General features: G+C 41.1%; 1 protein-coding gene across 1 annotated transcript; it reads left to right on the top strand.

The window, feature by feature from the left end:
• Positions 1-24,870, top strand: LOC111271160 (thyrotropin-releasing hormone receptor). Its single transcript, XM_022851757.2, has 3 exons — positions 1-1,970; positions 18,104-18,326; positions 23,445-24,870. The coding sequence occupies exons 1-3, from the start codon at positions 630-632 to the stop codon at positions 23,549-23,551; spliced, it is 1,671 nt and encodes a 556-aa protein (XP_022707492.1). The 5' UTR covers positions 1-629; the 3' UTR covers positions 23,552-24,870.
• Positions 24,871-27,733: the final 2,863 nt, after the last annotated feature.

The following is a 27,733-nucleotide window of genomic DNA, read 5'->3' as shown; positions in this document are numbered from 1 at the left end:
GTTCAGCAGAAACCAGCGTGCTTTACGTGTCGGTCGTCAGTCGTCACGAAGTGAGCACATTCGATCGTTATTGGAGTTTTAAAGTACTGCGAAGAAGTTCTTAAGAGTTCACCTGTTTCAACGGGCCCAGCCATACGCGTACTCTTCTATCCATTAGCTAACACAGTGCCGTGTCGCCGCTTTTGTGGTTTCGTGCACGCATGTGTATGTGACATGGCGATTACCATTGAACTCGATCATTTGTTTGGATGTTTGTTACTCGTGCCCCTGGACGTAACCTAGCAGTCTAACGAGTCGAGAAAGATCTTGTACTGGTTTTTCAGAAAACAGAAACGAAACCATGTCATATCCAGGCTCCGAAACAATTTTAGATGACTACGAAATAATAGCTACAACCATGTCGTCTTCTTCTTTTGATTGTTGCTACATGCGCCATGTCTACAATGTGATAGTGTGTCAGCCTGTGCGTTTGTATAATTCACCACTACCCAGCCACGTTTAACTTAGGTCGGCTGAAATTTCAAAGAAAACCGAATCTATCGAAGATCTCGTTTCCGAGTGCTTTCACATTCGATTATACTCGTTAGTTCTGTGCTATTTTCTGTTGTGCCCAGAGCCGTCGCTATCGCATGATGTGCTGCTTCGGCGAAAAAGTCGCTCCGGCGTTCTGTCACGTAAGACGACGGATGCTGCTACTAGTAACATTATTTCTTGTCATTGATGCGCGAACGGTTAAGTCGACATGCGTCGGCGGAAAAGCACATGGCGGCAGCGGAAGCGCAGGCGCGAACAATACGCTCCCATGTACAATCACAACTATAGGGGCAAACAATAACAATACAAGCAGTAATCGAACGAATACAAATAACAGCAGTATTATTAATAGCTCTAATAACAACACCGGTGCTGATCATAACGGTGATAACAATGGTCATTATATTAATAGTCTAACAGATAATCTTACTGCGCCCGCGCCGTCCGAATTAAGCGGCACCAACCGTAGGAAAATAATGGACATTGGCTTCGCGAGTAGCACTCATGTAAACATTGCTGCTCACTCTGGCCGTAAAGAAGCTGCACTGACGTCGCTCTCATCGTCGCCCGCCACAGGCAATGCGGACAGTCAAAACGGTGACGCCGCAGGTAGTATTGATAATATAGGGGGTAGTAGCAACATCACGACCAACAGCAGTTTCAGTGGCAGCGTTACAAACGCAACTGCACGCGCCAATAGCGTCAGTGAACCAACTATCCGTCCACGGGAGCCTCGCTACCGGCCCATGGTCGATACTGTTGTAGGCTCCATGGTTCTCGGGGCCATTCTCGTTATTGGAGTGGCCGGCAACGCCATGGTCGTTGCTGTGGTCGCCCAGACGCGCTCGATGCGGACACCAACAAACTGTTACCTCGTCTCGTTATCAGTTGCCGATCTCATAGTACTTCTGTCAGCGATTCCGAACGAGATTCTCGCCCAGTACATCCTCGAGGATGAGTGGGTCTTTGGTCGGACGGGCTGCGCGCTATTCGTTTTCTTCCAGTACCTGGGCATCAATGTCTCGTCGCTGTCAATTACTGCGTTCACCGTCGAACGCTATATAGCCATCTGTTTACCGATGAAGGCACAGACGATGTGCACGGTGAAGCGTGCTAAGAAGATAATTCTTGCCGTGTGGTTTTTTGCTCTGTGTTATTGCTGTCCGTGGCTGTTCTTCCTCACAACGACGAAGCCGATTCACTATCGCGGATACGAGCACCGTTACATAGAGACATGCACGTATTCCTTACATAGATCCTTCTATATGCGGTTCTTTTTTGCTGACATCATCCTATTCTACGTCATTCCACTCATTCTGTCCTGTGTCCTGTACGGACGAATGGCTCGAGTCCTATTCCATACGGACATTGGTGCTATGGCCTGTAAGGCTAATGGAGAGGCTAAGGCAAACGCGAATAATCAGTCGCGTATTCAGGTGAGTTGCTTACTGGTGAGCTTTGGCTCAGTGCAATTCAAACGAATTCAGATAGATATGGAATTACAAAGGGAAGCGTGCGGGGGGGGGGGGGGTGAAATTATATAAATGCGGAAGTCTCTGAATCTCCGAAGGGAGCTCATGCAACAGACAGTAAAAGTGAAAAAATAATTACTCTGCTGAGATCTACATCAGTATCGTGGATTCTAAATTAGTTTAAGATGCCTTGTTCGGATCAGCACTTAATCTGGGTCGTATGCGTTCTGGCATAAATATATTTTTAGCTTCTAGATTCATCATTGATGCCATTGTCAATGGTACAGTTAATTCAATCTAACAGATTAAAAGGACAATGTACAATGTTGTTCCACCGCTTGATTATGGTTGTACCACTAGCATACGACGAAATAATAAATTTGTTTAGTTTTTAGTTTATAAGCGCTTACGGGAGGCCTTCTTGGCTGAGATTTTTGCCCCCCATCCATAAGAAAGCAGGGACAAAACAATATAGCGAAAGGGAAGCCTCTCAGGAATTATCTTCTTTAAACCATCTTTATTAATTAAGCTACTGATCTTCAGTGCAGACAGCACAAGGTCTAATAAAAGATCTTTCTGTAAAGTGAAGACGTGACGTCCCTAAAGCTGGATATAACGCAAAAATGTCAACAGTCCTCACCGTAATTCATTTAGAAATTTCACAGAAATATATATATATATATATATATATATATATATATGACATATTCCCAGCAACCCAACAAATCTAGTGCACCTATGCAAACACAGGCTACCCCCATATCGAACATGGCCATTTGAACTTCAAATTGGCTGCATGTTCTTGCATACTAAAAAGGATTCTCGTGTAGACTCAGATGACACTTCTCTCGCCAATATTCTGTAACAAAATGATCTTTTCTCTTTAATAGCATGATGTATAATAGAGTGGCTGATGATTAACTGCGCGCTTTCGAACCTCGTTAAAAACGAATCAAAGTTACTTTATAAGCATACGATATAATTGTTCTAGTTCCATTGTTTAATGTTAGCCATATGGCCGTCTTCGTCTTGTGAAGGACTAACAAAACTAGAGCTGATATTACTGCTACTCACGTTAGATACTCATACCGTTTTTCCAGTCGGTGCACTAAGTTTGGCGACGATATTCCCTTGGTCGTGGTCGTCTCTCCTCACTCGTTTACATGACCGAGAGAGGAGTTTGTTGAAAGGGTCATCCTATTAGCATATTGGCAAGTTCCTTGGTTTTCGCAAAGCTGACTTGACTTCTTGCCGGGCCAACACCTGTTGGTATCCTGTCTTTGGTCACCACTTTTAACAGACTGTCGCGCTGCAGCAGTCGCTTGAAGGAGCCAAAACTTCTACTCCCTAATTCCTTAGCAAGGGAAGGATAGTTGGTTTTCCTTTCTAATCTTTGGCCCGGTGTGTCCCAGCGTCCAATGAACGAAAACACGTCAAGGGCCGAGCGCTTTTATTGAAGCCCACTTCCTCACTGGAAAAAATATTTGGGCTAGCTTAGGTGGTGGTTTAAATGTGCGGCGAGAATTTGATATGGGCAAAGAAGTTCGCCTGCAAAGCGACCGTGCTGTGGCAAAAAGAGTTATTGCTACTTTTGCGAGAAGTCAATACGGTACACGTTTAGGGTCAACGGCTTGGGGAGAGGGTTCGAAGTGTCACTGTCTCATAGATTAACTAATCGTCATGGCGTTTGCACAATTCATAAAGGAAGAACAATTCTCTGCCATCACAAAGGTCGCAGGATTTTCGGAAATGCAACGAGTTTCGATGTGTCTTTTCATCGTAAGTTTGGTTAAATGTGTTTCAACGCCCCACAGCACAGACAAGGTAGAAAGGGAAATTAATATGATAAAACAAATTTTACTTGTTGTGCTCTAATCAGAACTTAGCGCAATATATCATGAGTCCAATGAGCCATGCAAATATATAGGTACGTTTGTAATACGTTAATAGCTGCAATAGGCTGATTTATTGCCGTTCAGCCACTGGGGCCGGCGAGACTCTTTTTGCCTGGAGGTCCGATGACTTCACCTTTCTTCCTGACGATAAATTGCTATGACGGTCTTCCAGTCGATATGTTTAGTATGAACGTGTAGGCACGTCACGCACCTCACGCTACAGGGGCACCAGAAACATTCGAATAATGGAAATCACGTGACAAGGGTAATAGAATATAGCGACAAGATGGCATAATTCATATTACTATGCCTTGTAGATGAGTAGTGTTACTTAAGCGGGTCGCAGAAAGGCACACTGTTGCATCAACTTGCAAGTCTGCTTTATCGTAATAGTAACACGGTGATCGTCGTCGAATCAATAAACGCTAGAAAGTTAGGCAAAGAAGATGCAAACGGCCTAGGCAGGAAATAATGTGCGTTATCCCAAGTCAATCTGCAGAGACAGAGAAGCTTTTTGGTATAGACCTGCAACTGCGATTTAGCGCACAGGTTAAACCAGCGGCGCTAGCTGCAGACCATAATAACGAGGTGACGTTTGCACAACGCAGTTCTCCTAGGGACAAGAGGCACACGGCAATCGTCGTTGCATAGTACTTCAGCTTGATTTAATCAATTGTTTCTATTGCTGCCCGGGTAGATGGACGTTTCGCAAGTACACGCGCTTGGAATCTTCGTATAGACGTGAACTTGCTAAATATGGTTAGCTTAGACTGGCCACCAGGTGTCGTCCAATCGCAGTGGTGTGGTCGACATCGGGGTGGTGAACTCTGGCGTAAGAGCCTCCGTCTGCGTCTCGTCTTCTAACACAAGGCCACGTCTCGTTACCTGATCATGATCTTCGCGGAACTTTTCACATGAGAGGACCGTGGCAATGACCTGCACCCCTCGTGGCGTGAGCAGCAAGCAAAACGACGGCGAGTGTACTACCGACAACTGCAATGGAATTCTTCAATTGCGTAATAAAAACATTGCAGCTTTCATTCCACCTATGTTGTACTCTACAAGTACTTAGATCATTACAAAAAGGAACCTTAATTATTCAGCTCTTTGGCGTCTATAAAGGGTTAATATGTCCTTCTGCTTGCAGACAAAGAAAACTAACTCAAGAATTCGTAGAGTATCATGATTTTTGCATCCTTTTGCTAATATCCCAGAATCGATTAACGGAAGTAATAGAAAATCCCAGGGCTCATACTTGGATCACGAACGAAATCAGAAGGCAAAATCAACATTAGATTAAAACTGTTGTCCTGTTAACAAGCGAGCGCTTCAAGTAACAAGAAACGATGTCGTTAGGGTGGGCAAAACTATTTTCTAGAATTTAGCATCCGGTGCTTTCTTACGTAGGAAGGATTAGAATAAACTTCGAAATCAATCACATAGGTCTGCAGTTTGGTTTGCGCATTAAACCAAGCAGCTTTTTGTTTTTTTTGTATTTTTTTCGGGAGATTAAGGGCTAATATATGCGGACCACACTTCGTATTCGCCTATTATCACGGCAATCCCACCCACTAAAGCCCGGCTTACTAAGCTGGGCATCCTCGACAGTCGCACAGCCATGGCTTGGTGGTAATTGTTAAATACACGTGTTACTCCTGCGTTGACTTTTTAATCCAGCCCACTGTGTCGCCAATAACTCGAGAGCTGTTTTGTGTCTTTACCCAAAAGAATATGTTCAGTTGTATACTAGTATGCTACCGTCGAGTAAAAGGCCGTCCGAGTCAGGTCCTCTATGTTTACAACAGGCTCTTAATGCTCACCGCATTAAGAGCCTGTTGCACGTCCCTGAAAAACTGTAGATACGTCTAATATAGAACCTAATAACTGATACTTTTTTTTTACCTACGCAAATTTCAAGGATCGCATACCAAAAGCACAGCTTCGAACGTCAAGTACCGGCAGCTGCTGTCGGTCACATATCAGAGTAACAATCCTTCATCGTTGAAAAAAATGAACCTTTCAACTCGACACAAACTTGTCCCCTTTTTCGTTGCCGATGCGACTTTTTGCCACATATATTAGCTGAATAAATTAGAGCAATGTACCTAACCAAACGAAGGCGGGACCTCTCACGTGTGTTCGTAACGAGCTACTGAATATAGCTTAGCTATCAAGCGGGACTTTTTCCGTTGTGCGTTGTTAGCAATTTTGTACAAGATAATATTTGAAACATTACAAGTCAGTACATCTTGACGATGTCCTATATTTAACAATATTATAAATATTTATACGTACCCAATTAGAGGTTTAAACGTTACGTATATAATAGTAGATCGTTGCTATACAGTACAAGAGTATGTTGCACTAGTTTATGACCTTTAGAGTGCGTTTCGCTTGACCTATACTTCCCTCGACAAAAAAAGGTGTAGACTAATCATATGCGTTCTCTTTATAATCACGAATTATACTCCGTCGCTAATAAGGTTACAGATGCCGAGCTCTTGAGAATATTTTGACTTTTCTATATTATTTTATACTGGTTTACTCTATTATGACGAGCACATAATATATTGGATGGCCGAGAAAGTATTGACGGTTTTGAAATCAAAAAAGCTTTATTCTTATACTTCAAAGCGAACTGGTTAAACTAAAGGTCTGCCACCTTTATCTACGACAAAAGAGTCACTCAGAAAACCGTAGAGCTTGATGTGGTTTCTAAGCGGCATGTTTTGTATTCTTCCTTTGAAGCTGAGTGAATGCTATTAAGGAAGTTCGGCAGAAACTCCGGCAGAGGATCCGGGCTATATAGCGAATTCATCCCTGCTCAACTTCTCTGAGTTTTTGCCGGCTAGCTAAAAATGCATTTCGTTTGACGTTGTTATGGTGGAAGACGAGGTCCGTTTTATTTACTAGTTGTAGTCGATTTTTTTCGATGGCAACCTCGGTGGTTGTTGACAGTAAAGGTACGAACTAATCCCTTTGGCCGGCGTCAGCAGCCCATATTGCCGGATTCTACACGTAGCGTCGCCTTCTTTGTCACCAATGTAAACTTTTTCTGCACAATGTTCTTATATCTAAGCCTACTATGATCAGCTGAGATCTGCCACTCTGGCACTTTGGAATTTCGATTTCGTTGTAGAGTTTTGCAAATGAGAATATGATTAAGTAAATTATTTTGCGTCTAGCCGCGTAACACTCGAACATCGAACTTACTTATATGAAATAACTTAGAACTGTTGTACGTGTCGAACTTTCGTAACAATTTCATCAACTTTATCTGTATTCGGTTGACCACTCCTACGCATATATATACATATATATTGATTTTGAAGTTGAATAATTTTTAAGTTAGAATGATAGTTTTTTAATATTTCTTAAAAGTATTCACCCTTATTTCTTACTTGATTGCTATGTACATGCCATTCGGGTCGTTATATGCAATTCTACAATCTATGGCTTCGTAATTAGTAATGGAATATGCTGCTCCACCAGTTGCCGTTTTTGGTGCTCGAAAGCTTCGCAGTCACACGCGCCCAGATCAGAAGAATAAGCGGGTTTAAGCCAACGTCGAATACTTCGTAGCTCCACCTAAACAATAACTGATGCATAGCGATGGAGTCTGGCGTTGTCACTAAGTAGCCAAATTGGCTGTTTCCGATTGCCTCGCCAACCGTTCATGACTCCCTTGAGGATTTCGAGATAACGACTGAATTTAATGTTTCATTTTATTTCCAACGATGATCTCCCTGGTGTCCATTGCAAGTACTATTACCACACGATGTCCGAACCTAATTGACACCACCACCGAAGTCGATCTCTCTCTACGACGATGCTATTCTCAAGTCTGATCTTTATCTGGTTGACGGTTGCGACTGAACCATGTTACCTCTCAAGCGGCTGTGTACTTCAGGCGGGCTTTTTGTTGAGTGAAATTAAGCAAACTGCACGTGGAATACATGTAACATACTTCCAGCTGGCCGAAAGCCAATTCACAGAAGATCAATTTTTTTACTTGGTTTCAACACTTTCATTGTTCTGTGACACGTTACATGTGAAACGCTAGTTTTGACCGAAAAAGTCTATAGACTCCAGGCTCTGCTTCCGTGAAGAATCTGTTCGACTGCGGTAACGCGTTCTTGTCCTCTGAGTCATGATATCTGGTCACCTTCTCGATGGTGTTCAACGCTCCAACGATTGTTCTGGAACCATTTACATACAGTGTTTTTACTTGAGGCTTTTTGGCTAATATCTTTAGTAATCTTTGATCAATTTCCGTACCGCTTTAGCCTTCGAAAAGTAAAAACATGGTCACTGAGCGTTGGGTTTCAAGACTGAAAGATGTTTTTTGCCTGTCAATTAATTTCTCCCGAAATAGGAGTATATATATGTGTGTGTGTAGATATTTCTACAAGTAGGAGGCGACATTCTAAAAAATGTCTATTGCACTCGCCCGCCGCATGGTCGTTCCACCCCATTCGCAAGAGTGAGTCCGCATTAACTCGGCTTAAAAGGCCATTTTGTCCTAGCAAAATTATAGTTATCCAGCGTTCGTACATCCACTTTAATCATCGCATGTATGGGCCAATTGTATGAATGATGACAACCTTGTTTGTTCCAAGGACTTCTCGTTTTTTTTGCGGACCATTGCTAGTGTTGTTGTGTACAGTTGTCCGTCGCTACCGTATCTACTCAGTGATCTCGGACTGTCCAGAAAGGCCAATTTCCATCTAAGGGTCCCTTGTGCTGCAGTGGCAATGAGTACGGTAACAGCAACCAGTGTAGACAATAGGCTATTTGCTAGGCCTCGTCAAGTCTGGGACATATGATTACTTTGCTGGGGTTCTGATTGCCTCGGCCTGGTCCCCTCAGTTCTTATACTTCTCTTAACTTCAGTCTTCTACGGATCCCCTTTCCGATTATCACTTTTCGAGAATATTCGATGAGCTACTAGCCGGCAGAAAGATTATTAGCTGTCGTTTTTAGGGGACTCACGAACATTGTATCGGGTAATGATGATTACGTAGTTCGACAGTGGATGACTGAGTCATCTGCCTTCATGTCATTTAACTAATCTAATGACTATGATAGCCTACGATCTAATGCCATCGCATAGCGTATCTCATCACGAATTAGAGTGGGAATAGAATGTCACAGACACAGTTACAAATATAATTTATGAAAGCACCGAAGCTACTTAGTATATTACAAATCAATAAAGACGGCTTCGATTTTAAAACCTGAACATCGAGAGGATCTGAAAAACAGAGCGTTAAAATTAAAGCTTTCGGATTGTTGCTCGAATTGTCGCCTAGGCTATGCATCGCGGTACTACTAATTTACTATTGCTTAAGAGATATTCTGGAACAGACACCGTTATTGTATAGATATTAGGAGTACATGTATACAATAGACGCCGTTAATACTATTTGTTACTTATATTTACCCCCGTGATGCCCCCACGACATCATATTTACGTGTTAATCTTAGGAACACCGACGTTGATCGGCGTGAAAAGGTAGACTAGACAAACAGTTCGTTTAGGAAAGGGTGAGAAGTAACCAATTATAGTAGAGAAGCCGGGTGTAAGACTCGAAACACATCTTTGTTTTACCAGTCTTGCAATACCATGCGTCCATCTCACCGGGCGCTCTACGAAAACACATATTGACTGAGTTTTTATAATGAATTCATTATTATATTTGTTATGTGTTTTTACACAATAGTTGTACCTGATACATATCTGTTGACAGACGGGTGTCGCGAGCTCATGGGTTGAACAACCTAATTAGCCAATCTGTACTATTGTTTTATATAGTAATCGTTTTATATAGATACAATAAATCTAACCCAATGATAATGCGAAAAAGATGCAGCAAATCCGGATGAAGCAATGAACGGAAGAGGCATCTTAAACCCCACTACTGTATCAAAGGTAGTTTGTACCCGATAGTTTAGCTTCAAGCTCCTTCATGATGCCCACGGCATTCCGATAGAGCGGCTTAAGAAAAGAGCTTTCTAATTAAATCTGTGAATCGTATACATTACGGTGGTCGGTAATGAAAAGAAGATCATTTTATCTTTCGACTCGATCGGCAAGCCAGTTGTTACATAGCTGGGTATTAGAGTGTAGTCATTACAATAAAATAGAGAGAATAAGAGATATACTAATGTAGAAGGTAGACCATCTATATTCAGTGTTAACTTATACTATATTTAGATTTAGCAAGTACTTGAGCGTTATATCTTTTAGCTCTTAGTGTCAAAGTCGATTCCGCTGCTACAGCTCGACCAACGAAGGGACCGATCGCAATAGATGCACAAAGGGCATTTCCAATATTTTTTACTGCACTATTGCAAATACTGAACTGAGCTTTCATTTTCTTTATACATCTCTGATGTCTTGTAGAAGAAAATCGTGAAGGTTCTTGGCTAATCTTATCGTAGAATTAACCAGAACATTATTCATCGCCGACGGTAATGTCGAGGCTGGGACTTAGTAGGATAGAACGAAGTCTATTGTTTCATTGTTAAAAGTAGTTAATTATCACAATATGTTTCGAATATCAGTCTTAGTTGACAGGTTTCTTCAATAATAATTACCTTATTCTACCCATTTATAGTAAGTATAATCATGCCGCTTCAAGGGTGTGGTCTATCTCATCATTTTAATTGGCCTGAACGTGCATGGCTTCTGATGATCTAATGCAAAATTGTTCACCGCTGCGCCAACACCTGAAGCGGCTTACCTTGTGTCAGTTATTGCTGATAGAGCCTTTACATTCAACCACAATTGAGAAAAATTTTAGACAAAGCCAACAAGCTCTATGGAGCCGTGTCAGGATGTAAAAGATCTCGCAGATGCACTTCCTTGAACATAAACACCAGAATAATGAGTAAACCGATCCGTTGATGCATTATATCAACGCTCGTACGTTACCTCCTAAAGTAACTGGTTTTTACAAAAAAAAAAAAAATAACACATTCTATATTTTTACATCGGTACCTTTTGTTTGGAGTCTACTCTAGGTTATTGGTTCTTGGCCAGCTTTTGGTCTGGAATGCCCCCGTGCTGCTGGCTCTAGAGTTTCTTAGACATCTCTACAGAAATTATGAGGTACGCGCACAGGGGGGCATTATTGGTATATGGTACCATTTTTGTCTTTTACAGAAAACGTCTCTTCCTTCCAGACTGGGCTCTTAGTGATCTGGTGTCACGTCTCACATCATAGTCATCACTCTAGCGGCATATAGCCCTTTGCGCGTCTATGTAGATTTGAACACGCGATTTATGTCAAACTGTGTCATGACAACAACTTCACTGGCAGCTCAGTTATCACCAATACCCTCGACTTCACTAGGCATGTGACTCCCTTTTAGGTTCTCGAAGCGCATAGAGGGTTTCGCTTCCTGCTAAATGCAGTGCAGCACACCTAGAAGGTCTTGAAAAGCAGTCGTGTGGAAACACTGGAATAATCACTATTTTATCGCTATTTGTTAGGGCGCGCTTTATATTATTTTTATTGAAGAGCTTCTTATAAAAAATAGTTACTTCATACCTGATTGACGGAAACAAACCATTCTAACTAACTACTTTAAACTAAGAACAGTATGCGGAAGTACAAAGGGTTTATGCTCCGTATTAGTATAAAAGATAGGTCCTCACATGTGAGTTTGATTAAAATGGTCTTGCTTCATGTCTGCATGTCGTTAATAAGATCTCTGTTTGTGTCCATGCTTCCTAAAAAATTGTATTCGATTTTTAATACGGTCCGCTTTGATCCTATGAACCTATATGTTACACGCGTTGAACTCCACGTTTCGGATATACGTCTAAAACGTACGGTCTAAAAAATCGGTAGCTCTGGAAGTCCGCCGAGGAATTTCCTAAGTCAAAGCATTTTTCGAGGGTGACAACCTGAAGCGAACTGGGCTTTCGGTCCCTGTCATTCCCTGGGTGCGAAAACACATATGGTCATAGACATACTTCATCGAAATGAGTGTATAAGTGCTCACATCTTTCAAAAGAACTCACTCTTCACTGGATAACTACATATTTTATGCTAGCGAAACTTTGAAGACGTCACGAAAGAGAGAAAGAGGGAACGTGACCAGCTTCTAACTACTAGACTCAATTTGAAAACCTAAATTCTTTCAGGGACTCCCCGTCGGGTTTGTAAACCTTTCATCGTTTTATACGAAAAGGGTTCTCATCTTTCAGCCATCTTCGGAGATATTGCCGCAGAGGGCTCTTTATGAAAATGCACGTACAAAACATCGACAGAAGTAACTTCTTAAACGAGCCCTTTGTGTCCTTATATGTGAAAACTATGCATCAGGTTGGAACCGCTGCATACGTAATAATCCTATCAGTGACGGTAGTATCGATGTCATAAAATTCCCGTGGAGACACCATTTTGGCCGATTACGACCACTGGCAAACAGTTGGTTCAAACATCCAAATGCTGTCATATGAGGCGACCTTATAAGGACAAAGAGGTAGGACGACATGATCCTAATTTCGGACTCTCTGCGAAAGACGTTTATCTACTAAACGTACCAAGATGGTATATACTATATATGGGAGTATTGAGCTTTTTTTATAACTTTGCAATAAACTGCACATCATAACTAAGTTCAAGTATTTGCTGCATTAATTAAGAGGGCAAGGCATCAGCTCCGTGGATAAATAGCTTAGAAAATCAAATGGAATTAACCTAAAGCTGGACTTCATAAGTGAGAGATAAGCTGACTGTAGCTATGGAGCGTTTTTATTTCAGTCCCTACCAAGTTTATTTAAAAACGATCTTACCAATATAAGCGCCATTTTCTCAGTTAAACTACCTTAATTTTGAATAAAATTCACAAATAACAGTCACACTATTGAACCAACACAGCTACTATATGTCGTAGCGTAGTTTTCGTTACAACCAATAAATAACTAATGTAGAATTGTGTGTATATAGCCAAGTCGTGTGGCCGGTCAGACTAGAAATTTCAGCGAACAACAAATGTTGTGCTTTTATGTTTTTTATTTCAAATTTTCGAAAACAACCTGTTATTAACGAAAAGCACAAATTACTACGAATGATTCATTAAAAAGAACAGTATTTTTCTGTACGAGACATGCACGTGCACTACAGTACAATACGCAGAACTAAGCTCAGTCTAGCAGGCATGAACTTTTTTGCCTACTCAAAAGCAGAAAAGTAGAAAATGGGAGCTAACACGACCGACATTCGAAATTCTAGAGACTATATGACGAAAGTTCGCCACGTGTGCTGGTAATGAAAGAGCTTTATCGTGAACTGGGCTGAAGGTGGACACCGTTTTGTGTAAAGCCGCTGGGACGATTGTACGTGTATAGGATGGGTATTGGGTCGGGAAGCCGTCCTAGGAATCCCTACATACATGTATATATATATATATAAAATTTTGAGATGGGACCAGTGCTCTCGGAGAATGGGGGTAAATGGTTTGTTATTTTGGAACACCAGATATATGGAAGTTACGAGGAAAAACTATTGGTAAAAAGCGGCCAATGTGTACAAAAAGATAAAAGAAAAAAACAATGAGTACGGTTATTACGAACAGTTTTTTTGTTGTTACTTACCTGTTGGTTCGACAGTTTTCTCCTTACGAATCTTCATAGACAGAAAAACTCGAGCGAGGTTTCAATTAAAACTGCATCTTCGTACTCAGTTGTTTTCGTTACATAGATGGCCACTTAAAGTAAATCAAGATATTGTATTTCGATCAATAATACCACTATGACAACTATGTATTATTTCGAAGCTGGGGAACAATGGCAATTACTAACTGGATGATCCGGAGCGGATACGATGGTGTGACTACACTACCAAATCTATAGCGGAGCATCTTGAGCGATTGAAGACACTCATTCATTTCCGATAGTCCACCTGGTGAAGGTCTTCTATTAACAATAGTTAACTACAATGACCTCTACCGCGTAACAACATGACTATACAGTGCTTCTCTTTATCGGTATAAATAACAAATACCACTCACATTGTAAACTCTATTCTTTATATACATAGATTTGTTTACGTTATTCACGGGAAGTTTTTAAACAATTTACTTATTAGTATCATTCATGATGAGTTTTAAAAAGTGTTAGTCTTGCGTTATAGTTTATTTAGACCAAGTCAATTGTCGACAATTCCTTATTTTGACTGCTACATTTGATTAATGTATCATGAGACTATACCCCTTTTTTCATGTGGAATCGTAGAGGATCACGGCCAGCTGTTCCAGTCCAGCCGTATTTACCGCGTTGATTACCGCGAAAATGAGTACTCGTTAATAGGCAGTTTGAAAAATGTAAAAGCTGCACTGATCGAGCGCCTTATCTACTATTTCGAGATTACTTATTCGAAAATTGTTACTTTCTTTGTGTTTGGTTCTCAGCACGCTTCATTTGAAGTACATAAGGGTGGGGGGAGGGGAGGGGGGGGAGGGCCTTCTCGGTATCTGCCGAACTTCATTAAAGCAGTTTTATTACGTGAGTATAAGCAATCCGTATTCAAAGGGTTTACATTTTTGACAGAAGCCCGCTTTGCCAATCCTTGCAACAGCCACTTACCCCTCTTCGAGCGCAATATTCTGATTTAGCTCAAAATTCAAGCGAACCATTGGCCAATAATAGTATATCATCTATGTCTTTTTAGTCATATTGATAATTACGGTAATTTCCACAATGACTCTAACATAACCCAGATCTTAGCCTAAATTTGGCAGGTCATTGTCAGCTCAATAGATGGTATGATGATTTACTTTCAACAATGATTGTAACAGCTATTGAATTTATATGAAGTAGAACATTTTTTTAAATTTTAACTCTACACTCAATGAATTTGTCTTGGGATACTTCTAGATAATTGCCATAAGATAGAATTAATAGCAAAAAGAATAGGATTGGCACTTTTGCTCCGTGATGAAAAAAGTTTCATTTCCGAAAATTTTGCCTAAGACCTCCCATTAAATGCTGATTGAATAGGTCAAATCTGTGGCTACTGACATGGTATGTTCATTTCATTACTTGCCATTCTGCACCTCGAAGACATAACCCAGGGCAGGATTTTCCATGACTTTCTTTAAACCTGCCCTACGCGACTTCCCGCCAAATTAGCACTTTTATGTGCATACGTAAAACAAAAAAGTTAGAATTTAGATAGAACTTGGTTTTCATGGAGGCTTATATTGTGTAACACAACGTAGATATGTAGAGCCGCAATCTGTGCCCTGCTCTAGTCCTGTTTGAGTTTACTTATGTAGTAGTTGCAAAAACACTCCACCACTAGAAGCGCTAAAGTTAAACCATGATATTATCCCTCCAATGTTTCTTTGATACGAGGTACCCTCTGCCGCTGTTGGTCTTCAGCATTTTTTATTAGCCCGTCATGTAACATGATGTGGACACAACCTGCGGCAGCTTCGCGGTAATTTGAAGGGCATGAGGGTTTGAGGGCATCGTTCATGGGTCGTCTCGTTCTGGAATGTTCGAAATAATACTTGAAACAAGCGCTTCTTTACAACCGAGACTAAATGTAGAAGCGTTTCCGTCAGGAGTTCACTAATGCGTCCCAAACACCTACGGTGCCCTGTTGCCCCGTCTAGTAAAGAACCTCATAAGCGCGACTCCCTCTTCCTAAAAATGTAGGCATCTTTGTCTAGACGGCGGTGTCGTTTGTCTTTTTTTCTGCTTTTTCAGAGCAGATTCCTATATTTCATTCACATGTCTGTGCTAAGCGATTTTGCATAGAATGTCTGAAGACGTTGTCATGCGGAACTGGGGCAGATATTACTACTCGAATGTAGGGCAAGCGTGTAAGTTGCGCTACGAGGTCGCCTGAGATGAGTATGTGGATTAAAAATGTATTGAATAGATCAGTGGATAAAGAGAACATTAAAGCGAAGAATCATCTGCATTTACATGGCGCTAAATGTGTTTTATTTATGGAACAAATATATTGCATACTAACGGAATAACTGATTTAACGGCAGATTCAGCATAAGTGGAACTACCCGCGGAATTTAACTAACGTATTGTCTTATGCTTAGATGAAATGCAAACTTCGAGTAAAGCACAACCGTACGAAACCACAGATAAAATAGACTAGTTAAATAAAAGGCGTAGACCTTTTGCAGAAAGAGTCTATCTTTTTTATCTAAGGTAAGTTTTATCACGAATCAGTTATCAATATAAAGCCATTTTTTAAATAGACATTTTATTTTCATAAGAGCGATGCCATATATACGGCAAACTATGGCCAACGGGTAGTGATAAAAAAATGTACCGGCTACCGTTCTTTTTTTTTTTTTGTCATTTTCTGGCATTATGTGGTCAACGCGAAAAAAGCTCCGCTGCGAAGGGCAAACACTTTAGAGAGTGCATCAGTTGTTTAAGATTAGTCGTTGGTCCTCTTTCATTCTTTGTGCGCCGGTGGCAACCAACTTAAGCTATATGAGTTACGCTTATAAAAAAAAAATATGTAATATCTTGCTACAATTAGTATGTTTTTTCTTCTGGCCTCGTTGTGACAAGAAGTAACATCGCATAATGAAATCCATGGCTACAAGACGCGCGACTGTAATTGGTTTTATTTACCTTCGAATACGCTTTCTATTGGTAACATCTAATGCCATAAAAAAAAAACGTGTGGTATCTTCTCAATGCCGCATACTGCATAGTCTGTATAAGACATGGGTCGTTGTTCAGAACGTGCTAAGATCAGGATATGCACGTAGGGTAGGCAAACCGAACAGATGTTTAGTGCACCTCTCGTAGAACACTTTATTGGGTGCTCACGTCCTTCGTTCAACTCGCTTTCTGATAATATCGATGCGAGCCCTGTCTTTTTCGATGGCATCGTTCAATGGGTATATGTATGGATATGTATGCAGGGTCTTCGAGAAGTTACTTAATCATATCGAAAATTAGCCAACATTTTTGGTTAGCTCTTCAGGTCTCGTATATTGTTTTCATTTTAAAACCGGCCTCATTCTCTATGTATCTATTTATATCTAGAAAACGAAAAACAGCTTTTCGTGACAATACCTTCAAAGTCGTCGAAACATTTCTCGGTCTGCGGACGAGTTGCCGAGCCCCTTAGACATTTCTTTATATGCAGGCCATCATGAATCCCCATCCACGCTGAATGTACGAAGCGCACTGGTTATCACAGCCCTGCCAGGTGTTCTAGTTAAGATAATTCAGTGCACTCATTCTCCTAGCTTCCTTCGCTAGTGCTCACCTCCACCATAGAACACACTAATTATCCCTTGTAGGTAAAGACACAGGCAGTATATCTACGTGTAGGAATAGCTATAGCAAGCAGGTATAAATGACCCTGTCAAATAGTTCCGTTCTGTATTTAGCGCAACTCGTGCTATGCTCAACCCATGCAACCGATGCTATCTAGCTGACAGGACCCGGAGACACTTCCAGTAAAAGTTACGGCAAGGCCACTATGTTCTTTTGTTAACGATTAAGTATGGACAAAGCGAATGAAAAGGCGCTGCCAGACTTCCCATGTAGGAGACTAGGTGAAGACATGAAGTAGGAATCAAGTTACGATAGGGAATTTTGCCGATGTCAACAAGCAATTCAGGACCCTTGTTCCGCGTACCGCCAGGACGCTATAACCAAGAGATACAAACCAATCTAGCAATCACCCTTCTTTAAGTGTCTCAAGGCGCTCTTGATCGGACCCTCGAATTCAAATGGATCCGCTTCTTTAGGCGGAAACTAATTTTAATTTTTGCAAATCATTTATGAGCATTATTCTCAACTAAAAAAACGCCCGTTCTCATCTCACCCAGTTTTTTTTGGGTCTCTTTTTTACGGCAATGAAAGAAATAAAGGAAAATTGGATCGACCAAAAATTGTGTGTTTGGAGTCTAGACCCACGGTGAATGCTGTACACTCAAAAAACCAATGGCAAAACGACGACAAGGACTTTTCAATGACGTGCGACATTTAACCATTGTTGAACGAAGCATTAGAGACGGATTGCAAAAAACAGAAGCGAATTTGTCAGCTTCGGTTGTGTCCTTAGTGCGGTAGACTTCCTATCTGACTGGACTGGTCATCTGAAAAGCCGGTTCATTACTATGGATCGACTCAGCTCGACGTTCATGCATACATTTATGTGTCTAGTAATTGTTGTTTCTGTTCTTTTGCAGGTGGTGAAGATGCTGATCGTGGTAGTTGTGCTCTTTGCAACATTGTGGCTACCGTACCGTGTACTGCTCGTCTACAATTCGTTCGCCAGGAAGCCCTACCTGGAACTGTGGTACCTGATGCTCTGCAAGACGCTCATCTTCGTCAATTCGGCGATCAATCCTGTACTCTACAACGCCATGTCAGCCAAGTTTCGGCGCGCTTTCCGACGTACCCTATCATGCGGTAAGCACCGTGTAGCAGTAGCAGCTGCAGCAGCAAGGGCAATGCGTCGTTAGCAAAATCGCCGTGATTTTGACAAGGCTAAACAACAGCAGCTCCAGCGCGGTGGCGGGCACAGTTACCGTTAGTTTCTATAAGAGAGCAACGGTCTTAGCGTCTCCAGCTGACTCCACGTCGCTAACGAAAGGTCACCGCAAGTAGCGAACCCGGACATTACCAAGCCGATGCTTTAGGTGTTGTATTATAATTGGCTGCCTCAGTAAACATGCTCTTAATCCTTTTCCCAGTGTTTTCTGTTTTGAGGAGATCAAGGGTCAGTGCCTTGTATTGACCAGACTCTGTCACTATTTTTCTTCTGCTGCGGCTTTTTCGTCCACTAAACTTGGATCCTGTATCCTTGGACCCCAAATCTGAATTGATTTTAATATTGATTCAAATTGAAGCTTGTCTAGTGCTGACTAATATCATGCAATAGCTCGCCGGTATTGACCAAAGGAAAAACCTCTTTCAGCATCAGTAGCAGTGGATTGCTTCTTTGGTGATTAGGATTCTAGCAACGTGGGTACAGCAAACACCCCCTTCATCTAACAGAAGCTGGACAGCATATGTGGCACAAAATCTTAAACAGACTATTAGTGATATTTTGTCAAGAATTATGCTGCTGTGTGTATGTATTTCGGTTGCGTTTCCTCAGCTAAAGGTATATATGTACACGTAACCAATGCGACAGTTCGCAAAAACGTTCTAAATAAACCGTATTTCTTAAAGCATAGCCGTGTAAAAATGGCACGTTTATCATTCGCGCGTTGCCGCTGTAAATGTCGGTTACTTCATCGTCTAACAAATCCGCGCCCTTAGATACAGCCTTGTACTGTGGTTTCGAACAAATACCCTGTAAAAAATTATCTAACTAGTCTGAGTAATAGTTGCAAAGAGGCTTCATCACGTTAAGACATCCGGTATTATAATATTGGACTTCTCTCCTGTCCTCCAATAGTCCCAAGCGCTTGCCGGTTTTTACTTATCTCTGCCTAAATCTCCATCATGGGAACTATAGCCCGACACCTGTTCGAAGCGACAACGACATAAAGAGGCTGAATCGGGTTAATTGTGGATCGAAAAGATTACTAACCACCCAGATTGAGCCTTATTTTCCTACAGGGTTAAAGCAGCTCACGTGGTGAAGGGGCCCCGATGGGGTTTTCCGTTTCCGTGACTGGCCCACGTTTGGCTCAGAGCTTCCCTCCGCCTTGCCGGAAGTAGCCACTAACCATTGTTACACGTTGTTTGGAACCAGTATGTTTCCGTGGTTAAGAAGGAAAAATCTCTCTCTTTGTATCAAAGTTAGCGCGCTAACCGCAGAGAACCCACGGCGATTTCTTCACATGCTTGCTCGACCCAGTTGCGAGTTGCGCCGCAGGTTATACGAAAAAGGAGCTAGTCATAGGCGGTACAGGCAGTTGGGGCGGTTTTTCAGCTGGTAAGCCCCTACGGCCAAATTTTTAATTAGTTTTAACATTGGGTCATCGTAACAATAGACGTTGGTTTTACATTACTACTACTACTGTTGATAGTGACTTCAGTGACGCTGAATAATGTAAGACATCGTCTGTCTGACCCTACTCGACGGTGCAACACGCTGTGCAGAAATAGAAGCCTACCTTTCTTTCTTACCTCATACACCACCAACTTGGTATTGCGGAAGGGAACAGTGGATGGGAGACAAATGGCGGTTATCCATTAGTCGAATTATGCAAATGATATCACCGATGTTGCCTTGTTTTCGAAACGATACTGGGTACATCCCACATATATATATATATAAATGGGGATGCTAGAAGTACAAAGCTGTGCACGTGTGTCCGTGAATAAGAAAATAAGAAGGTCTAATATATTCAGTGGATCTTTTTTAAGTATTGTTGAATAAAGGGGTGTAGCGGAAAACGTACCCACTAACTGCATATATCGATTCCTTTACTGGGACGTGGTCAATTTTTTGCTCAGTGACTGTGCATCTGTGAGCTTGACACGAGAATGCTCTAGGGAGAGATACCTAAATCAGAGGTTATGGCGTTCACGTCGCTGCTCATTCGAGCGCGTTAAGCTTGCTCGAATGAGCAGCGGTTTGTAACCAACAGGACCAGGCGACAGCCCATCTCTGTAGCCGTACTAATTCGGGTCTTGAATACACTCAAAAAAGGTTGCACATATGGAAACATATGAAGCCTTACTTACTGATGGGTCCTCGGCAGGTATCCCAGCTCTTCTAAAAGATCAGTGATCTCGCAGAAGACAACGCACATTTGGCCAGCATGGTGGTTCTTCGATGTCGTCTTAATCCTATTTACGAGACGAAACTCCATCAGCGGCTGCTTCGACCGGTCGATAATTAGGTGTTCATTATGAGCATTTGTCACAATACAACAATATGCAAGCTCAGTGAGATACTCATTAATTATTTTTTCTCTAATTGTTCCATCGAGCAACAAATACTCAATTGTCATGCTACCCGCTTGAAGGCCCGTTCTTAAAACTACACTTAACCATTCGTATTAAACAAGCATCGACTGCTGACTCTACATAGACAGAAATGCAGATAGTACCTTATGCGCTAACAAGGTGTTTGATTATCGAATAAAATCCAGCAGATTTTCAGATTTGAACCACAATCCTATTTCGGCAAATAGAATGTGGCTTTTTCTCAGTCTGTATGACAGTTTTAGTCACTAAGTATATGTGGATCTAAAAGTAATCGCATCAATTCCAGCGTCCTATCCCTAAATAACCCTAATAAACCCTATAGCAGGCTTAAAGTAAAATCATTGTATGTTAGGAAAGGCACTCCCAACTTACTGCTGAAGAAATAAATAAGTCTTATTTTCGTTATCAGTACATACGAATAAAGAACTGAAATTTCTGTTTACTTTGATTGATATTAGTACGAAATGCCCTATGAAAAATGAATATCCATATAAAGCGAAACTATTCCCTTTTAAATACGTGCTGACAAGTAAAAAAAACTTCGAGAGTTAATTATTATACAACCACGATAATGTAGTTTTATAACTTAGCATTAACAGAGCAATATGATAATTCACTGAGGTAAACTAGATCCGAAATAGCTTAGTTCACTTGCAGTATTGGTTCAGTAATTATATCAATGACATGGCTATAGGTGGCCTCGTAGTGTACACTTTTAGATAGCCTACGTCGGATCTTCCAGATACGTTAAGTAACTTTTCCAAACAGGCAGCAGAGCCTTTGGAATATGTAAATATGATTAGAACGATAAACTTACCACTTCTGCAATACTAGAGCACGGATAAATAGCTCCGACACTTTTTGCATCTTTACACACCTTCGCTCAATGTACAGATGTACAGGGAATTTTAAAAAAATCAGGTTTGCGAGCCTCATTGTTGCACAGAGTGACCGTCCACCTTACCAAAGTCTTGTTCTAATTTTGTCATTATGTTAAACTCGGTGAAAGGTTAGACTAACATACAATCATTCTTAACTTGTCAACCATATACGTACGAGCAATTTGTTCATACTTTGTTGTCCTGTGCATCGGCAGCTTTGATTACTACGAATGTTTTTATTTGCACTTCCTGTACATATTTTGGGATGCATGAACTCAGGACCGTTGTAATCGACGGAAACAATCAACATACGCTACAGAGGTAACATAATAGAACGCATGCTTCAGTTGACAGGCAATCATTCAAATATTGTCCCGTAATGTTTCTGCTCCCTTGTGGCTTCTTGACTACCTAACCTTCTGCACCATATTCTCTCGTTAGAGCTTCAGGCGAAGCTTCCCTTCGAGTAAGATTTCTTTAAAATTGTTAAAGAGTGCAATTTTATTTCATTTAAGTAAGCTTCCTTTGCAACACTAATATCACAATCGAATTGATCTTTTCCTATCATAGACTGCTTATTCTGTTTAATCTGAAACTACTTGCTTCCATCAGAACTCTATCCACGTCTAGGATGCCTTCAAAGATCTCATGCGTTGCCGTTTCGGAAGCGGCGTTCCCATTTACGCCAAGGCTGTTTTATCCGTTCCCTTTCACAGTGCGGGGCTTTCTGCTTCCTTTCTCATATATCTTTGCTAACCTGCACCTTACGTCCTTTCTCATATATCTTTGCTAACCTGCGCCTTACGTCTTGCCTTCTTTTTCCTCTTATTCCTCTTTTTGATCCTTTAAATTCCCAATGTGTTAAGTCACTTCCTGCTATATTGCCATTACGGTTGCCGTCGTCAATGTTTTTGCTTAGTCTCAATAAAAGGTACTTTACTCGAAGTTGTGTAACAGCAGTAGCAGCGGCTAGGATCGCGCACGACCAAGTGTATCATTGCACTCCGATAGGCTATACCGCATCGTGGTCTGGGTTCGAACCCGGGCGTGGATACACTTCGTTTCGTTCTGGGAGCCAGCCACCCATCCGATGGAATGCCTAACAACGATACCGGACGTAAAACTCGAAAACGGGCTACACCGCTTAAACCGTGGCCATGCTGAGTCTCACCGAATGCTTTGGGACCTCGCAAAAGCTTTTATCATGAAATGTTGCCTGCATTACTTCTGTTCTTAAAGTTGGACGCTTGCTCAGTCTGTTAGCAAACTCAGATTCAAAGGTGTTGCCAAGGTCTATAGGGTAGCGAGCAACTTCGGCCTCAGGCCTATTTTAGTACTCATGTACTTATTGTACTAGATTCCTACCCGTCCACTGTCTGCCGACAACGGCTGGCTTTCCCGGTGCATTCTAATATTCAAATAACGATGTATGACTGATTATTTTCGGGGACTACTCCATTATTCCCGCATTATGTGATAACATGTGAGGCCCGCTACTCCTACACACATGCCCATCTTTCAACCTACCCGCTCAGTAAATAAGATCTTCAAGCGCTTTTCACTATTGTCGTTAAAGCATTTGTTGCGGAAACAACTGAGACCATAAAATACGACCATTAAAGTAAGCCGATATGTTAACCACAATTTGTCACTAACTAATATAGTAGACCGTATTTTACGAAAATAGTAAACTATTTCACATCTACGGATCCTAATGGTTTTATCGTCTACGGTGATATATCTATTACATTATCTTCAGGCTGCGGGTGTGGAGATGTACGCTTGGAGCAACGAGGTTTTTCAACAGTCATGACCGTCCGCCAGCAAACGAATTTGCATCGTCCTTCGCGAAAGGATCAATACTAAGGACGCCCTCAAATCACTAGGACCCGTTCCCTTGATGCAGACGGATCAACGAATCGAGTCAAGGGAAGGAGCTATAATTTGCTTTTCCATTGAGAAAAAAATATATAGCGTAAAAGGTTAAATATTTTTTGGTTAGCGCGAAGATCTGATGAAGCGATGAAATTGCTTGGTCGTCTTCGATTTTTGATATATATTAAAAGTAATATGTAAAATGAAAGGATACCTGGCGTGCATGAGTAAAGTAAGTCTGTCCAACACAGAAGCAGCTCTATCGGGCTTTTTTTCTATACATCCAAACACAAAGAAACACCTTGTAGGTAAGTCAAACAGTTGCTTTTATGCATTAATCATACACTGGCCGTATCATTTACAACTGACGCGGCTCTCTTTGCTACCAGCGAGCCGTTCCGTATATGCGTATAAACTATATCGCATGTTCCGAGCTCTGAAACTGACGTTAGCAATGATTTTAGACTATTAAGCCAGATAGTTAGAGTCCATGCTGGAGATCCACAATGTTCCATTCTATTAAAACAGGCAATTACCTAACATAATGTCCTAAGTTACTTTTGAGCCGGAAGGAAATTCAAATTAAAAGCCACCTTTCCCTCCTTTAGCGTCCTTGTCAAGCTACTCTTGTCCTTTTACTAAATGCGTATGAATATGAATACCGGCCTATGTTTCTAGCACCAACGCTACAGCGTTCTAATTGACTCTGGCTAACTACTACCGCCCACGTACCGGGAACTGGTTTATAACATGACATTGTTTTACAGACCAATTCGCAGATTCGAGAATAGAAAGCCATGTAATATAGATAGGATTGTACCATAAGCGGATATTATAGGCAACAAAGGGCACAAGGCGAAGCGAGCATTTCATTGAAGGTCCAGGGCTGATGTTGAACATTGATGCTGTGTATAACCGCCAAGAGACGAACGCCGAGTGTCGTGTCTGTCGCATTCTGTGGTCCTTGTCTTGGTTGGCCATGGTAATTTTCTTAGAGGGTCGACGATATAACCCTCCCGCATGTATAAACACGGTGTAAAGATAAAATCTCGTCAATATGATTTGATGTATTGACTAAAGAATAAAATGAAATCAGAATAATGCACCGAGCGTGGCAGTCGGAAATGGAATATTGCAAGCAAGAAACTGCGTTATGAGTTGATTGTCTAGGATGGGTCCTTTTACTGTCACAAACGGAAGGATATATACACTAAATGACAGGCTATATATATAAATATATAAAAAGATATATATATGTGCATGGTAGTGATAATGCTATGTGTTATTTCGTGAAGTAATGTTGGAAAGAATGATATGGAAAGCTTCGATGGTAAATAAAAAACGGTTACTTAAATAGAATAAATTGTGCCTTGATTTTGTAGCAAACTACTTCCTGCCCGATCATTCGTATTTGGATTAACTTTTTCTAGATAGATACTAAAATAATTCGAATGAACACATAGGCGTATACAAAGATACGGAGAACACACTGCTATACTAGTTTATCTACCGTGATCTGGACACGCCAATGGAGTTAGGGGCCTAACAACAAGCACGATATAAATTTTATAAAGATAAGCGATGATCAAATCATTAAAGCTGGTTATAAAACAAGTTGTCTGTCTGTCATCTACTGTTGTTGGATTAGTAGGGTACACCGCTAGAACAAACGTCTGAAAAATTTCTCGTTAACCTTACAGGCTCTTAAGCCGTACAAAATTAAAAGAGATTCAGATGCACTCGTAATACCCCGTTGAGCAATAATGCTCTATCAATATTCCTCGGTTGTACATTTTATGACGTACCTGCATTTGTTAAAGTCGCGTTGTCTGAAATGAGTAGACAGTGCAACAGATATACATACACTTACGCCTGTGGCACCGCTGATAAAGTGCGAGTAAAAAGACGATGATGGAGCTGTCAGTCTGGGTCGAATATTATCCCCCCGTACCCTGGTGCCAGCGAATAAATGTGTGTAGACCGGTCGTTGCTAGGGAAAATATTTCTCAAGTAGCTCTTAATGCCAATACTGGGCCTAAAACACAAACTACTATCTATTTAATGCTAGGCGTTAGATAGACATATGTGACTAGAGAGAGGTGGGTTCTGCTATCGTTCAAGTTTAGAATGCGTATGCCTTCCACTAAATATTAGCTAACATAGCTGAGTTTCGTCTCTAACTGTAAGCCAGCCTGGAATAGAATATATCCGATGTAGATCTGCCATTAAGAAGTCATCCCAGCTTGTTTAGCTCGTTCAACCTCAACACATCTGTAGCTACCGGAGGGCCGTCAGGCAGCCATTATTGAACGTCTAATATAATTGAATCTTACACTGAGACAATTTGCAAGTTGAATCTTACACTTTAAGCTGAGACACTTGCAAGTTTTTCAAATTTAACAACATAGTAAGTTTCGCTTCATCGTAACTAAAAAAGGCCCAGATTAGCAGACTGCGTACGTGTGTCGCTAGCTCCCGGCTATCCGTTAGCGTATATACTAGAGCTATCGATGCGGTGCAGGCCTCTATGCAGGGCATATTTTCCATCGTAAACTCTATCGTTTAGTCATTATACGGTTGCTTCAATAAATGATATTGTACCTTTTCGAGAACTCTTTGAATAGTGTGTATGTGTGTGTGTGTGTGTGCGGACATAATCTATAGCTAGATAATTAAAAATAGAACAATTTAATTTTTGTGTAATAACGGAACGAAACGAAACGATAGTAGTTCTAATGATACAACAAAACACAAGTAGCTAGCCCACGAGAGTGGATAAAATCAATTCGTTTGTCTAGCCAAGATCGCGTAATTTGTGACGCAAACGTTTTTTTTTTCCTGCTTGACCTCTTCATGTGATCAACTGAAACTTTTTATGCCTCAAAATTAAAAATGTTCCCTTCTGCTATCCCTTATGAGACTGCTAGATTAAGTATTAGTGCATAAAGTGGACTACTTTGGCCCCCTTCATGGCAGTTATGTGTTTGACCCGCTTTTTAGGGCGAATACATCTGGTTCGATCTCTGGAATGGTTTGAACGATACCCAAAACAGGAGTTCAAGCCTATATCAATACGAGCGGGATTCTCGATGAAGTGGTCATAGCTGCCATCGTATAAATTGAGATAACTCATTACAAATCGAGACTGATAGTAAGTTACTTATGCACACCCAATATGTCTGAACTAAGATGACGGCATTAGCGGTGAATCATTCGCTTACTTGAAAATCCGCGCCGTATCATGATTCGTGTAGTGTTTGTTTAAAGTTATTTGTCTGTGGGTTCAGGATTCATTGTTACATTTGATATCATATCCCAATACGGCAGTTGAGAAGGGGTCGTATTTTATCTAGGTTATTAAATTATGTTAAAATTATAATATTATGCATTTTCGAAGTAGTTTATGAAGTAATAAATATTTTATAACTTTTCAAGCTAGAGCCCATATTGTGTCTAGTCTGCGATGGGTCTTCAATGCACGCCCCTGCACTATCCGTTTCAGCCATATCATTTGAGGTCTGGTTTATTAGGAGAAATGCCGATCTCTGACCACAACGCGTAACAAAGAGATCGTCGTTTAGGTCATGATCGGCGCTAAACCACAGCATCGTTAATATGTTAAGTTTCGTGCCATGAAAGGCCCATAGAGAATTTCTATGAAGCAAAATGCGCTTTAACTTTGACAGGTTTTAAATAAGTAACCCCCATGTACAATAAAGGATAGCACCTATTTTTAGAACAAAGCTTCACGAACGCGGCCCACATGCACAAATGCTAAAAAAAATGCAAAGACATCATTAAAGATTAGTGGTACAACATATGTGCCTTACTAATTAACACATTAATCAAGTGTATCCGTAAGGCTCCATTTTAGATCACATATTTTGTAAGGGTTGACCATAAGCTATGGTGTACAGTCTGTTCGATCCTCCGGTTACGTATAATCATTTTACATGAAACTTCTTGCATGCAGAAACTAATAGGTACCAAATAGGTGGTAAAAGTGTTGGAAAAAAAAGGCTGGGTAAAAGGATTGTCACTTTTCAGTAAACATTAAATTCAATTCTTATCCCTTATGGCAGGCCATTCTGTTTAAAGCGAACAACTTGGCGAGAGCAAATGTTGGCACGGTCCATAGCTTGGCAAACAAATGCGTACAAAATTTTGAAGAAA

This window comes from Varroa jacobsoni, unplaced genomic scaffold (assembly GCF_002532875.2).
Source record: "Varroa jacobsoni isolate VJ856 unplaced genomic scaffold, vjacob_1.0 contig00401, whole genome shotgun sequence".
Classification (NCBI taxonomy): domain Eukaryota; kingdom Metazoa; phylum Arthropoda; class Arachnida; order Mesostigmata; family Varroidae; genus Varroa; species Varroa jacobsoni.
Note: the sequence above shows the minus strand (reverse complement) of the source record. Positions and strands in the feature narration are given on the sequence as shown.